Source organism: Microcebus murinus, chromosome 6 (genome assembly GCF_040939455.1).
Source record: "Microcebus murinus isolate Inina chromosome 6, M.murinus_Inina_mat1.0, whole genome shotgun sequence".
In the NCBI taxonomy this organism is placed as follows: Eukaryota; Metazoa; Chordata; class Mammalia; order Primates; family Cheirogaleidae; genus Microcebus; species Microcebus murinus.
The window spans coordinates 96,744,682-96,758,788 of record NC_134109.1 but is presented as its reverse complement, the minus strand read 5'-3'; the positions used below and the strand labels follow the sequence as shown (position 1 = coordinate 96,758,788).

Here is a 14,107-nt window from a genome sequence, read left to right as displayed (position 1 = left end):
CTGAGAAAATCAACTGTGCTTTTGGCAAAATCACAGGACTAAGGGAACAAAAGTCGGAGTTCAGTTTTCTACAAAGGGCTTGGACCCCAGGAATAAGGGTGAACCAGAAATAAATCAGCTTTCTCAGTGACTATAATTACAGCCTGAGTTTTCAGGCCCTGAACTGCAAGTAAAATGCTTTTGGATTGCTAGTGTCTCCAGACACCTAACAAAAGTAGTGAAAATAATTCTTAGAGGAATATAATGTCATTTTGAGCCTCAAATTCTGATATTTCTGATTTTTAACGTCTAGTATTCTAATTATTGCTGAGTATTCTGTGACTATCATTTTGATTTCTTCTTTTATCTAACAGTTTGGAATGTTTTTAAATTTCCACATGCTTGGATTTATTGTTGTTTGTTTACATTTTTTGTAATGATTTCTAATTTTATTTCCTTCTGAAGAGAGTGTAAGACCTTAGCAGATTCTGCTTTGTACTATATTGAGATTTTCTTTGTGTATTAATTTATAGTCCATTTTTGGAAGTGACCTTTGGATTTTTGGGAGGGAAAGGTATATGTTTGTAGTTTATTTACCTATGTGTATTCAATCTTTCATATAGTTTCCGTCATTTAATTCATGTTATTCATACTTTATATATCCCTATTTATTTTTACTTAGAATGTATCATTAACACAAGTACAATTGTGTTTCTCTCAAATTTTCCATTTACTTTTCAGTTTGACTATATATTTTGATATTGTTATTTGGCATGTCACAATTCACAACCATTATCTATTCATTGTGGATTTTATCCTTTTTTAACATAGTATTCCTCCTTTTCTATCTAATAGAAATTCTTGTATTGAATTCTGCTTTGTCTAATACTAATATTGTTATTTCTCCTCTTTTTGTTTCTTGATGGCATCTCTTATTTTGTTTTAAATCTTTTTGTGTAGGAATACCTCATTTAAGTAGTATATAGTATAATTTTACATTTTTACTAAATTTTATAGTCTTTATTTTTCAGTAGGAGTGACCGTTTACAAAGAAGTTACTTACTGTGTACCAGGCACTATGCCAGGAGACTTTCTATATATAATTTCTCATTTAATCTTTAGAACAAATCCAAGAAGCTGACCCTATTATACCTATTTTAGAGAGGAAATTGAGGTTCAGAGAGGTTAAATAACTTACTTGGGTTGATCTTTCTTACCTATTGCCTGACTGCTGTTGGAATCTTTCTCTCAGATCTAGCTGTATGGGTGTAGATAACCCATCACCAAATTCCCATGTTATTTATCTAAAGTGCTCTGCTCGATTGAGGAGAGATCTTCTGGTGCTTGTCTATTTGTAAAGGGGACAATTTATTCCTGAGTAAATTAAAACTGTGTGTAGTTCTTCCATTATCAAAACAGTAAATGAAAAACTACAACCTTAATGACTTCATGTCCCAGAATGAAATAAACTTCCTGTCCATTTCTGCCCCATCTCTTATTACTGAGAGTTTTTTTCCCTCAGTAGATGTGTTAAGAAAGTCACTAACCGATGTTAGGGGTGCACCGAGGTTGGTGACATTTCTCTGGCTGCATTGGAAAGCAGCTTCCTCACAGTGGCAGAGAGGGGCTTTCCTCTTGCTCAGCTAAGCTGTGGTGTCTCTGCAAGAGTATACAGAATAGGCATAAATGAAAACCTACTGCCTTCCTGTTTTGGCCCTACATTTCTTCTTTGTAGTCTTGTCTGGTTTCGACTAGTAGAAATTCCTCTTGGGATATGGTAGTTCACAAGTATTCCATTTCCTGTGCTATTACAACTTGGCAAATGTGTCTGTTTTTAAGAACATTTCAATGGGAAGGTAAGGTTAAGGAGTTGCTAGTAATTTGTTGTCTTTTTAAGCAAGAACATTTTAGAGCCATTACACTCTTATTTATACTTTTAAAGAGCATGAGCTATATATGAGAGGGATAGGGATGTTAAGAGATAGGGGAGGACAGCCTGAAATTTTTATTAATTATTTATCAATATATTTTTTAAGACATCCTATGAAGTTAATGAGTGCCGAAAAATTGAGACTCTTGAAAATTCGGATCTGGATTTCGATGATGATGTCACAGAACTTGAAACTTTTGGAGTAACCACCACCAACCCATCAAAGTCACCAAGTCCAGCAAATACTTCCATAGTACCCAATGTGACAGATACTCCCACAGCCCCGAAAGCAGCAGCTATACCTGTAGCACCAAGTGCACCAGACATTTCTGCTAATTCTAGAAGTTTATCACAGATACTGATGGAACAGTTGCAGAAGGAGAAACAACTGGTCACTGGTATGGAGGGTGGCCCTGAAGAGTGCAAAAATAAAGATGATCAGGAAGGTGAACCATGTGGAGAAAAGGTATCAAATTCTGACAAGTCGCTGATACAAGATAGTGACTTGAAAACATCTGAGGCCTCACAGTTAAGAAGTTCTAAGGAAATTGAAATTTCTAAGAAAAATGATATGACTACAGATATGGTACATGCCAATGATGAAAGACTAAATGTTCTAGAAACCATAGACAACTCCAAAGAAAAAACTGTTACATCAGAAGCAGCTAAAACTAAGGATGTAATTCTTTGCAATAGTGATACAGATGAGGACTGTTTAATCATTGATACAGAGTGTAAAAATAGTAATAATAATGGAAAGACAACCGTTGTGGGTTCTAATTTAAGCTCTAAACCAGCTAGCCCAAATTCTTCCTCAGGACAGGCATCTGTAGGAAACCAGACCAATGCTGCTTGTAGTCCAGAAGAGTCATGTGTTTTAAAAAAACCTATCAAACGAGTATATAAAAAATTTGATCCAGTTGGAGAGATTTTAAAAATGCAAGATGAGCTCTTAAAGCCAATTTCCAGAAAAGTACCTGAAGTACCCTTAATGAATTTAGAAAATTCTAATCAGCCTTCTGTTTCTGAGCAACTCTCTGCTCCTTCAGATGCCTCCAATTGGCCAAGATCTGGATGGCCTTCTGCATTTCAGAAGCCTAAAGGACGTAAGTAAATATGTAAAAGGAACTTATACTGTTGTATCTGTTCCATTTCCTTAGATATTTCTCCCTCATTCCTTCACTTTCTCTATGTCATATCTGTTTTGTAATCTTTACATAGTAACTGACATTTCATTTATCCATCTATCAATCAGTATTTTAGCTTATAAAATATCTTCTTTGTAATAGACATATGCCCAGAGGTATTTGGGTTTGGTTACTTATGTTTATCCAACATGTACAGTGGCTACTAAACTATAGGTAACGTGGCTCACCAAATTGATGAAGAGTAAGTACATCAAAAATAACCATACACATTGATCAATCCAAAATTTATACTTGGTGTTTGACTGCAGTTTTGTACATTTTAATTTGTTTTAATTTTGTGAAATATAAATCTTAGCTCTGCCTAGATTAGGAATAACATTACTTTTTAAACTGTGTTTTTTCTTCTCATGATATGCTGTCTCACTAATTTGGACTTTGCCTAGAGTTAGCGAAGGGTAATAGTTAAAAGGAAAAGAAACGTAAAGCTTGGATTTCAGCTCTCACTGCAATTCCAGTAAAACTAAACAGAAATGGTAATAGTGTGAGGGTTAATTAGGCAGAGAAAGTAGAAAATTAAAGTCGATAGACATTTAAAAATAGTTAACTGAATTATTTTATAATGGGTAAAGAGCTAATGTATTTTAAAATAAAAATGAGAAATATTATTTTTAAAGGATTGCCATATGAACTTCAGGACTATGTTGAAGATACATCGGAATATCTAGCTCCCCAGGAAGGAAATTTTGTTTATAAGTTATTTAGCCTGCAAGACTTGTTGTTACTCGTGCGTTGCAGTGTCCAGAGAATAGAAACAAGACCGCGTTCTAAAAAACGGAAGAAAATCAGAAGAGTAAGTTGCTATTTGGGGAGTTAAGAAATGGTAGCATAAGTAGACAATCGGCAAATATTTAACATGCTATGAAACTTAATTTTAAATTGTTGATCACTCTTGTAGTATTTCCAGGTTGAGTTTTTTTACTAAAATATTGAAATCAATGTTAATAAGGGAAATGTTTAATTATATATAACAGTCATAAATGCCAGTAACATTCTTGCATTGAACACACATGTTGAACAGCCCTAATCCAAAAATCTGAAATTCAAAATGCTCCAGAGTCTAAAACCTTTTGAATACTGACATGACTCCATAAGAGGAAAATTCCAACCTGACCACATGTGATGGGTCACAGCCCACATGCAGTCAAAACTTGGTTTCATGGACAAAATAATTAAAAATGCTGTATAAAATTATCCTCGGGCTATGTGTATAAGATATACATGAAATATAAATAAATTTCATATTTAGACTTGGGTCCCATCCCCAATATATCTCATTATGTATATGTAAATATTCCAAAATCTAAAAATAATCCCAAATCTAAAACACTTTTGGTCCCAGGCATTTTGGATAAGGGTTACTCAACTTGTATAAACTTTATGAAAAACTATACATCATAGATTTGACCTAGATGGGCACTTATATTCCTGTTTTCTCTGTAAATTTGGATTTCCGTTATGACATATGAGCCCCTTTCTCTCTAAATTTAGGTCTTAACTCATTTTAGAAGTCCAAGTTTTGAAAGATAGTCTTTCACAAACATTTGGTCTTTCCAGGATTGTTAGAAGACCATATCTCTTCCTTTCTTTTTTTCCCTGTTTTTTCTTTTGGGTTTGCTATAAATATTTTCCTCAGGGAAAAAAAAGTATTTGCTACAATTTGAATCATTACTTCTTTCAGCAATTTTCCATGTTTGGTATTTGAAGTTCTCTTTCAGATAAGTTTGAATTTTTCTGTGAATGACTACTGAATTCTGATAAAGAGAAGCTTCTGTATTATAATTGATTATGTAATAAATATTATAGTGTCTTTCATTTTTTTAAGAGAATTTTTTCTGTTATATACATTTGTCATAGTACACTTTTTTTTATTTTTAAGTTTTAGTGTCTCTGTCTCTTGTTCTGTAGCCCACTGCCCAATAAAAATCATCATTGACCACTTCAGAATGTCAGTGAGTGTTTGGGGATAGAGATCACATGAATCCAGAATAGTAATGTTCCAGCATTGACCCCGTGGAGTATTCTCTGACTACTATATCATATCAAAGAATAACTGGAAAAAAATTAAAAAGGAAACATAGGAGAAACCTTTCCACACTGCTAATAACCACTGTAATGGTTTGACTACCATGACAAGCTCTAAAGCTAACCCATCCAGATCTAGGATGTATGCTTTGTCTATCAGAATCCAATGAACTTAGTGGAACTCTTGCTTGATAATATTTTTATTCTTTATTAAGTAGAAGGAAGGTTGTGAATAAATTATTAAATTCCTAAATTATTAAATTTCTAATTCTCATAATTTAGTTTTCATTATGGGTTCATGCTTGAAATTTTAGAAACCAAGTAGTTTCAAATTAAATGTAAGGGTGATGCTTTTTACAAGAGAAAATCAAGCAATGACAAAATAAATTTGATGTTAGTCTCCTTTAGATAAATATTAATATTCTCTGAATTAAGAGGTTACTTTATTTGCTAATTTCTTTCCTGCTTCATCTATATTTAACTGTGATAAATTTAAAAGCCATAAACTTAAGCATCTATAGTATCAGTGCTATAGATGGTATTTTCAAGGTTTTATTTCTTTAATTCTTACTTTCTCTGTCTCTGATTTATTTTGGGGCTAACCTCATTTCTTTCACTTCCTAGGCTGTGAACTCAAACCACTTTGTATTTCTTTCAGCTTGTAGCGCTTAGAATTGTTAATGGCTGGTGTCTCTTAAGTAAGAATAGCCTAGGGAAATTTTGGATACTGATTTAATTCTTAAACAGGACAACTTGGTAAGGACATTGCCATTCATTTGACTAAAGTGAAATTTGTCAATGTTAAGATATAACCTTATAGGAGAGAATTCATTCTTCGTCAAAACAGTTTAGCTCCAAAGAATATCCACATAGAAACCTTACATTTTTGCATGTGTCAAACTTGGAGTAAAATTTGAAAGTTTTTTGTGAGCATTTATCATATTGCACCTATATGTAATAGTTGAGTGGTATACATGGCCTAAACCCCTTAATAGATTGTGTGCCCCTTAGAATCATGTTCTGTTCCTCTCTATTTCACCTAAATGTTTTATAGCATAGAAATTCAATAAATAGGTACTGAATAAATGAGAAAAATGGAGAGGTAAGGGGGTATTGTTTAGGAGGGAACTTTAGGGAGATTGAGGAACTAGTTTGAAAATTTTTAAAGTGGTACTATTTAAACTAATTAAGAATATATCCTCATTAATATTTCCTACCTAAAAACAAGCTTGTTTAGATAAAACTAAGAAATCTCTAAGCTAAGAAATACTAAAATACTAAGAAGTACTAAGAAATCTCTTCAACCTCTGATGTTCAACAACCTCCTCTCTCCTTTGTTTTTCTTTGGTTCTTCAATTCTGTGTTTATCATAGTTGAGATTTTAGTTTCCAGTATCATTGACATTTCCTTTTAAAAACTCTGCTTAATAAGAGCTGCACTGCAAAGGAGTTTCAAATGTGGGATGAAGTGAAGAGACAAATTTGAACCACAAGATAAAGCTAGAATTTACTGAGTTCTGCACAAATTATGAAATCCAGACCAACTAAATTTGGATGTTCTGATATTATGTTATCATCTGTTTCAGTTAACCAAATATCCTAAGTGCTGTATGCTATTTAATAAAATGTACAAAAATTTAGATCCAGTTATTTTAAGATTTATATTGACATTCTCGGGCCATAAAAAAGGATCCTGAAGGTGGCAAATGTTAGGAGGAATAGAAGATACCTAAAGAGTTTGATGAGAGAAACTAGCTATAAAATATTTATTTAGGAATGTATATAAAAGTTTAAAAGGTTTATGTGAAAAATTGGAAGATAGAACCAAGAAACCTTTCACTGGGGAATATAGGAACCACTTGTCAAAGGGAAAAGAAAATAGTAAATTTCATTTTTATACTATGAAAACTTTGTATAAACTTTCATTTCAATTTTGAAATACTAAGGAAAGATAAAATATTCAGGCCTTTCTTTCCCCTGGCTTCCTGGAGATGGCAGTAGAACACATATAGAAATTAAAACCAGATTTAGAACTTACTTTTATAGATATGGTAGTATTATCAAAGAAAATCCCCTCAAGTATTTCCTATTCAGAAATAATGTATATTTTTTTAATTTAAAAAAAATAGAATTAACTGTATTGCCCATTTCTGATCCAGAAAAGGGATTGTTTTTTATCTGTTTTCCCCCAGCTCTGCCACAAACCAGCCATGTGTCCTTGAGCAAATTTCTTAACCTGCTGAGCCTTCATTTATTCAGCTCCTATTTGATCTAAGATAATAAGAGACTAAATCATATGCGGATTAACATTTGCAGAAGAATTATTATGCATTAAAATGCTTTTAACAATAAAATTATCCTAATCACTAAATTGTGATTAATTAAATTATTTATTTTTTTTATTGGGAAGACAAGTTAGGGACCTTTCTACTCAAAGTATGGTTCCTGGAACAACTTGTTGACAGTGCAAAACCTTGAATTCCACCCCTGATTCTACATTTTAACAAGATCACCAGGTTATTCATATGCACATTGAAATTTAGGAAGCACTTCTTTAAAGTTTTACAAAATTCAAAGGCAATCATATGCATTGCACTCACAGCTGATAACAGAAATTTTACTGGATGTGACTTGTTCTTACCACCACCATTGTACCAAGGCCACTAAGTTTGCCACTTTGTGAAAATCAGTAACTCAGAAATGTTAATGAAATACTTTCAAATCTATAAATAGCGACACCTTAGTATAATTTCAAAAGTACTAACTAGTCATATCACTTTGAGTAAGTACCTTAAATCATGTGTCTCTCCTTCTGTAGCTGGAAATAGACTTTTTAAGAGCAGAATTTTCTTTGACAGATGAGATGGCATGAGCACAGTGAACATGACTAATATTGCATTATTTCACAAACGTATTTGTTTGCATATCCTCTTAGACCAATAATGGGGACAGTCATATTACTTAATTTATGTAGTACCCTGAGCAGTGAACTCTGAATACATAATTTGTCACTTTGTGTCTAAAATAAAACCTTTATGTTAATGACGATAATGGCATCCACAGGTATTAATGTAGGAATCAATGTTCATACATTTATAAAATGAAAACAAACTGTTCAGAGTATTTGAGCCTGAGACAGTATGACTAATACTTTAAAGGAGCAAAAAATTCTTACCTTTTTTATTCTCTTGAGAATTTTTAGTATATATTACAGTCATTGCTTCCCAGGATCTAGCTTTGAACCTTTGGGGCAGTTATGTACAATAGGCTTTGTTCTAAGGATTCTGCTGTCAGTCACATTCCCTCACAGAAATAAAATGTTGTATATGTGAGGAGGTATGTTGATTCTAGTTAGGGACAGGAGTGCCAAGGAGAGATTTCTTTTTTCCATCCACCTCTCACCTGCATCTTTGGAATGTTCTTCTATTATTAGGCTCAAATGTATCCATCTGAGTCCCACCCTAATTAAAAGGATGGGGTAAGATAACCTGAAAGCATTTTGAAAGTGGCAAAGCTATATAGGCAAATATATTTGCTATTAATAGTAAATCAATGGAGTTTTGAAAAAGTATAATCTTGCATTGCAGCAATTTCCAGTTTATGTACTACCAAAAGTAGAGTATCAAGCTTGTTATGGAGTTGAAGCTCTGACTGAAAGTGAACTTTGTCGCTTATGGACTGAAAGTTTATTGCATTCCAACTGTTCATTTTACGTTGGTAAGTTATACAAGAGACTTTGTTCTCTTTTTAATTTCCTTGTAAATACATACTTTTAAATTCAGTTGTAAATACTTCCACTCTGTACTTTTTTGTTTTCAATTTTCTGATTATGTTAACATTCTTTTCTATTAAATTCCCATTCCTGTACCAGAATTAAATGGTGGGATGGAGTTAGTTAAAGCAAATGTTTCGATTTACCTCTTATTCCAAATCTGTTTAGATGTGCAAGGATGTCAACATACTAATTTTATTTTTAAAATACTTATTTTACAGTATAACTAAAGATACATGTTTTCTAGCAAGCTTCTTTTAAAAGCACTATTTAATTGGTTTACTATTTAATTGACTTATACATATATTTTGAAATTTTCTTAAAATTATAATGACATTGTTTTTTGAATCTTAAATACTATCTTGATAAAATGATTTTATACTTTTTGTTTTGTTTTGGGGGGACAGGAATTAAGAAGGGGTTTAATTTGCATTGACTGGGTTCATGTACAGTTAACATATCTCACATGATAGATTACTTGCTAATCATTATTGGTATTATTTTCTCCCACTGGAATGCTTAATCTCGAACATTTCAATTCATTTTATACCTCTCAATCTCGCCTAACCATCTCAAACTGCCCCTTTACTCAGTCGTTTCCTTCTCATCATCTCTCAATGCATTGTCTTTTACTTCTCTTATGACTTGTTACTTTCTACTTTATTATTCTTTCATACACCTAACCCTTCTTCCTGTTTGACAATAAATAGCTTAAGGCCAGAGTCTGATAAAACTTTGTATTCCCATAATTCCTTGAATTATTAGCATAATTCCTTGTATGTAATAAATGCTGTGAGTCTGTTTTTCTTGCTTAATCAAAAAGTTATTCACTTAACGCTTTTTTCCTATTTTGGTTAATCAATATCTGTTTTAATATTTTATGACAGTATTAGTAAGATAATTAATTCATTTTCTCTGCTTAACCCAAAAAAGAAAGTAGCTAACTGTACTACTTGGTGGTGGACTACCTCCTTCTTCACCCTTTATACACATGCTGGAAGTTTGTTGTAGTAAGTAGTTTTTGGTCTCTAACCAGAATGTCACTGTTCCTCCAGAGATCTCACACCAACAATCTTAATGCAAGCTGCTTGAAGGCAATTGCCAACCACACACATTTTAGGAAAGGGCCAAAAGAAAACGTATCAGTGAAATTCTTTTTTAAATGACTGACAGAGAATGGAGATTCATGACAAAAACATGTAAGGTTTGAGTTTTTTAAATGTATAGTTTAACAGATAAAACTGCCATCAACTGTATGGATTACTTTATCTAAAGTATTCTTAAAAGTCCTAAGTAATTATTGCCCTATGTGCTAGTTATTCTCCGTGAATCTTATCAACTTATGAGCCATTCATTTTAATGTACTGGGATGGTGTGTTTGGTTTCCGTGACAACAGTTTGGTGAAAACCATGTATTATTGTATGGTTGTGATTTTTGTGTTTGGTTTTGTTTTTAGTATGGGTATGTGAGGGAGGTAATACATTTTAAAATGCTGTTTTAAAAGCATTTATGAGTTTTGGAGTGTACCTTTTTAATTAAATTATTCAAGAAAATCACTTGAAGGACTTGTTAAAGTGGAGCTTGCTGGCCTAAGCCTAGAGTGTCTAGTTTAGTAGGTCTGAATTAGGACCTAAGACTTTGTATTTCTTATTTTTTCTTTTCTTTTTTTTTTTTTTTTTTTTGGAGTAAACCATGCAAATGTAAGACTTTGTATTTCTTACATGTTCTCAGGTGATACTGATATTGCTAGTCCATAGGACCACACTTTGAGAACCACATCTATAGCTCATGGTCTCCTTTTCAGGTAGAATGAACACACTTGTTTTCTTTTTTGTTTGCTTTGCTTTCCTATAAACATGCCCCCCTCTTCCCTAGATTGCAGTACTCTTGTTTTTTTCTTGCTCCATAAAAATATTAAGATTTATTCCTTTAAGAAAATGTCCTAAATAGTGTCATCACAACTTCTGTATCCAGCCTCCAAATCCTATAATATATATCAATTCTATTATATATAGTTGACATACAGAGAGTCCTCACTTTGCACAGTTCTGATAAGCACAGATTTTGGTTATGATATTAATATTAACTTTAAATAAAGTTTAAAGTTGAGTAATTACATAAAGTCCAAATTTCATTGGTGACTCTTCATTTCACAAATCACCACGTAAAAAACAAAGGCACAACACAGTCAGTGACCACTCATGTCACTTCTTTCAAAATCTGTTTTGTGATTGGTCACCATGCTCCTGTTACCGAGTTCATGCACAGAAAGCAAAGCGTTCAGTTGTATTGCCCCCATGTCTCCCAGTGATAAACCCATGTGACATTTTACCAAAGCAGATAATTGCAAGAGCCAATTGGCCAACAAATATTAAAGCAAAGAAACAAAAAGTGGTATGACTTCAAGTGAAATTTGAATCGAACATAAATGGAATTATAGAAGAAATAGCAGAGGGAATGTTGACACTGCTGCTGTTCAAGAAACTCTAGATTTGCTGCCAGACAAACTTAGTGAAGGAGAACTTCATGACATAAATGAGGAAAGTGGTTGTGACATAAAGGATGAAGAAGGGACACTGGCATAAGGTTTTACATTGAAAGAACTCCTGAAGATATTTCATGACATTGAAAGTACAAAACATGCAATGTTGGAAGCTGATTCTAACTTAGGAGTATGACAGTTCACAGCATAGAAAAGATGTTTACTTCCTATCATAAGTTGTATAAAAAGGCAACAAGCACTGTTCAAACCCGTCTAGAAATAAAACACTTTAATTCTCAGTGTTTTTAATGTTTTGAATTGCAGTGTACTAAATAAAATTTTACTGTTTTTTTCATTTCCATATCTATACATTTATAATTGATGGAGAATTTATAATGTTTTGACAAAAAATTTAAAGGTAGTGAAACAATTGTAATTTTTCCCATTGAGTATTAAAATTGTTTGCAGTGTTTCAGCCTGTATGATTAGTTTTATGGTCCCACACTGCATGCAAAGCAAGAACTTCCTGTACGCATATGAATGTATGTATGCATGTATATGTATTTATACATGTATGTATAAATGAATGCATGTATATTAAGGTTGTATTTGTGTTATATAAAGGTTTTGTTTATACTGTATAAACCAGTGCTTTCCAACCTTGACACACATAAAAACATTTGTACAGCACACTGTGATACACAAAAGAGATTGCTCATGGCTGAAGGACAATGGCCAGGAAGTTTTTGCCATCCCAGGCATTGCTTAGCTGTCCCAAGGGTGGAAGAGATTAATCTCACTCTTTTTAAAATAATTAATTTTTTATTTCAAAATATTAAGGGGGTACAAATGTTTTTGGTCACATGGATTGCTTCTATAATGCTTTAGTCATGGCTATAAGTGTGCCCATTGCCCAAGTAGTGTTCATTGTACCTGGTAGGTAGGTTTCTCCCATCCTCTCCTCCCTACTTCCCCTGCTTGAATTCCACTGAGTTTTACTTTCCTCTCTGCATGTATGTGCTGCTCATTGGTTAGTTCCAATTTAATAGGAAGTACATGGGATGTTTGTTTTTCTAGAAATGAATCTCTTAAGCACACATATAACTCATTTGAGGCCCACAGGTTAGAAAGCTCCAATGATGAAAGAGTTGTAAACTCCTTGAGGATATAGAAACTCATCGCACATAGTGTGGTATTCTCTGTGTAGTTATTTTTGACAGACCATATTTGACATATGATATATACTTTTTTATTTCCTTAAAAAAAGTAAGAACTATTAGTGAGTCTCTTCAAAGGCATATTTAGTAAATTTCTAAAAATATTTTGTGCTTAATATTCTCTTCCTGTGGTTATTAAACTATTAATCTGTTATTAGAAATGTCACTGTATAATGATTGTTATATATAATGAGTTGCAGAGGTGAAACTAAAACTCCACATAAGAGATAACGAAGGTATGGGAACAAATAGAAGGAAGGCATTTGGTAAAAATGTTAATTCTCTGAGCATAAAGCAAATGATATGAAAGGGGGCTAGATATGAAAGTGAGATATTAAATTATGTGCATTTTTGTAGTCCCAGTGATTGACATCAACTTTCCAGGTAATTTGTTTTGATAACTGATATTGAGAGTTAAAAAAACAAATATGGAATTATTTTCAGCGTTGTCTCTCATCATGCTAATTGATGTTTCTGACTATGGTACTATAACATGGTTTTTGTGTTGACTTGACATTTAACCCAGGGCTGTCTTTTATATCACTCTTCCTTGGTACATTTCAGGGCCTTGGTGTTGTCTCAACCTATTTTGTTTTAGAAAGTACATATTACTTTTTTATGAATAAAATGGTGTCATCTTGAGAATTTGCAGTTTTGTTTTTTGGAATTCTAGATTCATGTCATGTTTGTAAGAAAGTAAGACTCTGAGCAGACTGCTTTGATTTTTTTTTTTTTTAACCATGGGAAATCTTATGGTGTACTTTAATTAAAAAATAATAAGCCAGATTTTTATAATCTAATTTTTATCTTAAGAACCAAGTGTGTCTTAGAGATGTATTGAACAGGCCCAGACTTTAAATTTGACTTCATCTGCTTGCTTTGAATTTGGTACATGTATCTCTAAAAAAAACTCCATAAAAATATAACTTTCATAGGAATTAGAAACACCCATATTTTAACAATTGTATTCAAAAATTGTAGGCTTTGAAATGATTTTGTGTATATGGACATTTGTAAACTTTTCTACATTCAGCAAATATTTTAGAATGAATATGTATTTCTTTCATAATCTGAATTTTTATGTCATTTTAAAATATAGCTTTACTTAATAGACTTAATAAAATATATATTTCTCTATCTTTTAGCATGTAAAATTCCTTTACACTTATTAACATTTTGTAAAAACATCTTTAAGGAGACTGGCTAACTTGTTGGTATTTTTATTTTCTAAATACTGCAGTTGCTTGTTCTTTTTAAGTTTAATATTTTATTTTAGGGCATATTGATGCATTTACTTCAAAGCTTTTCCTGCTAGAAGAAATTACCTCAGAAGAATTAAAAGAAAAGCTTTCAGCACTCAAGTAAGAAAGTTTACTTTGTGGTAGGAATTGAAAGACTTGTTAAAGTGGTCACTTATTCTCCTTTATCTCTAACTACTGGTTAATTTATTTCTAAGACTTTTAATCCTTTTATACATTGAGGCCTTCCCAGACCCAA

At 32.5% G+C, this 14,107-nt stretch overlaps 1 protein-coding gene across 2 annotated transcripts in view; it reads left to right on the top strand.

The window, feature by feature from the left end:
* ICE2 (interactor of little elongation complex ELL subunit 2) overlaps window positions 1-14,107 on the top strand; it is a 52,277-nt gene that overhangs the window by 27,307 nt on the left and 10,863 nt on the right. For both annotated transcript variants that reach the window (XM_076004436.1, XM_012782989.2), the window contains 4 exons: window positions 2,016-3,015; window positions 3,732-3,907; window positions 8,726-8,855; window positions 13,887-13,971. In XM_076004436.1, the coding sequence (XP_075860551.1) occupies window positions 2,016-3,015; window positions 3,732-3,907; window positions 8,726-8,855; window positions 13,887-13,971 (1,391 nt within the window). The remainder of the gene's footprint in view (window positions 1-2,015; window positions 3,016-3,731; window positions 3,908-8,725; window positions 8,856-13,886; window positions 13,972-14,107) is intronic.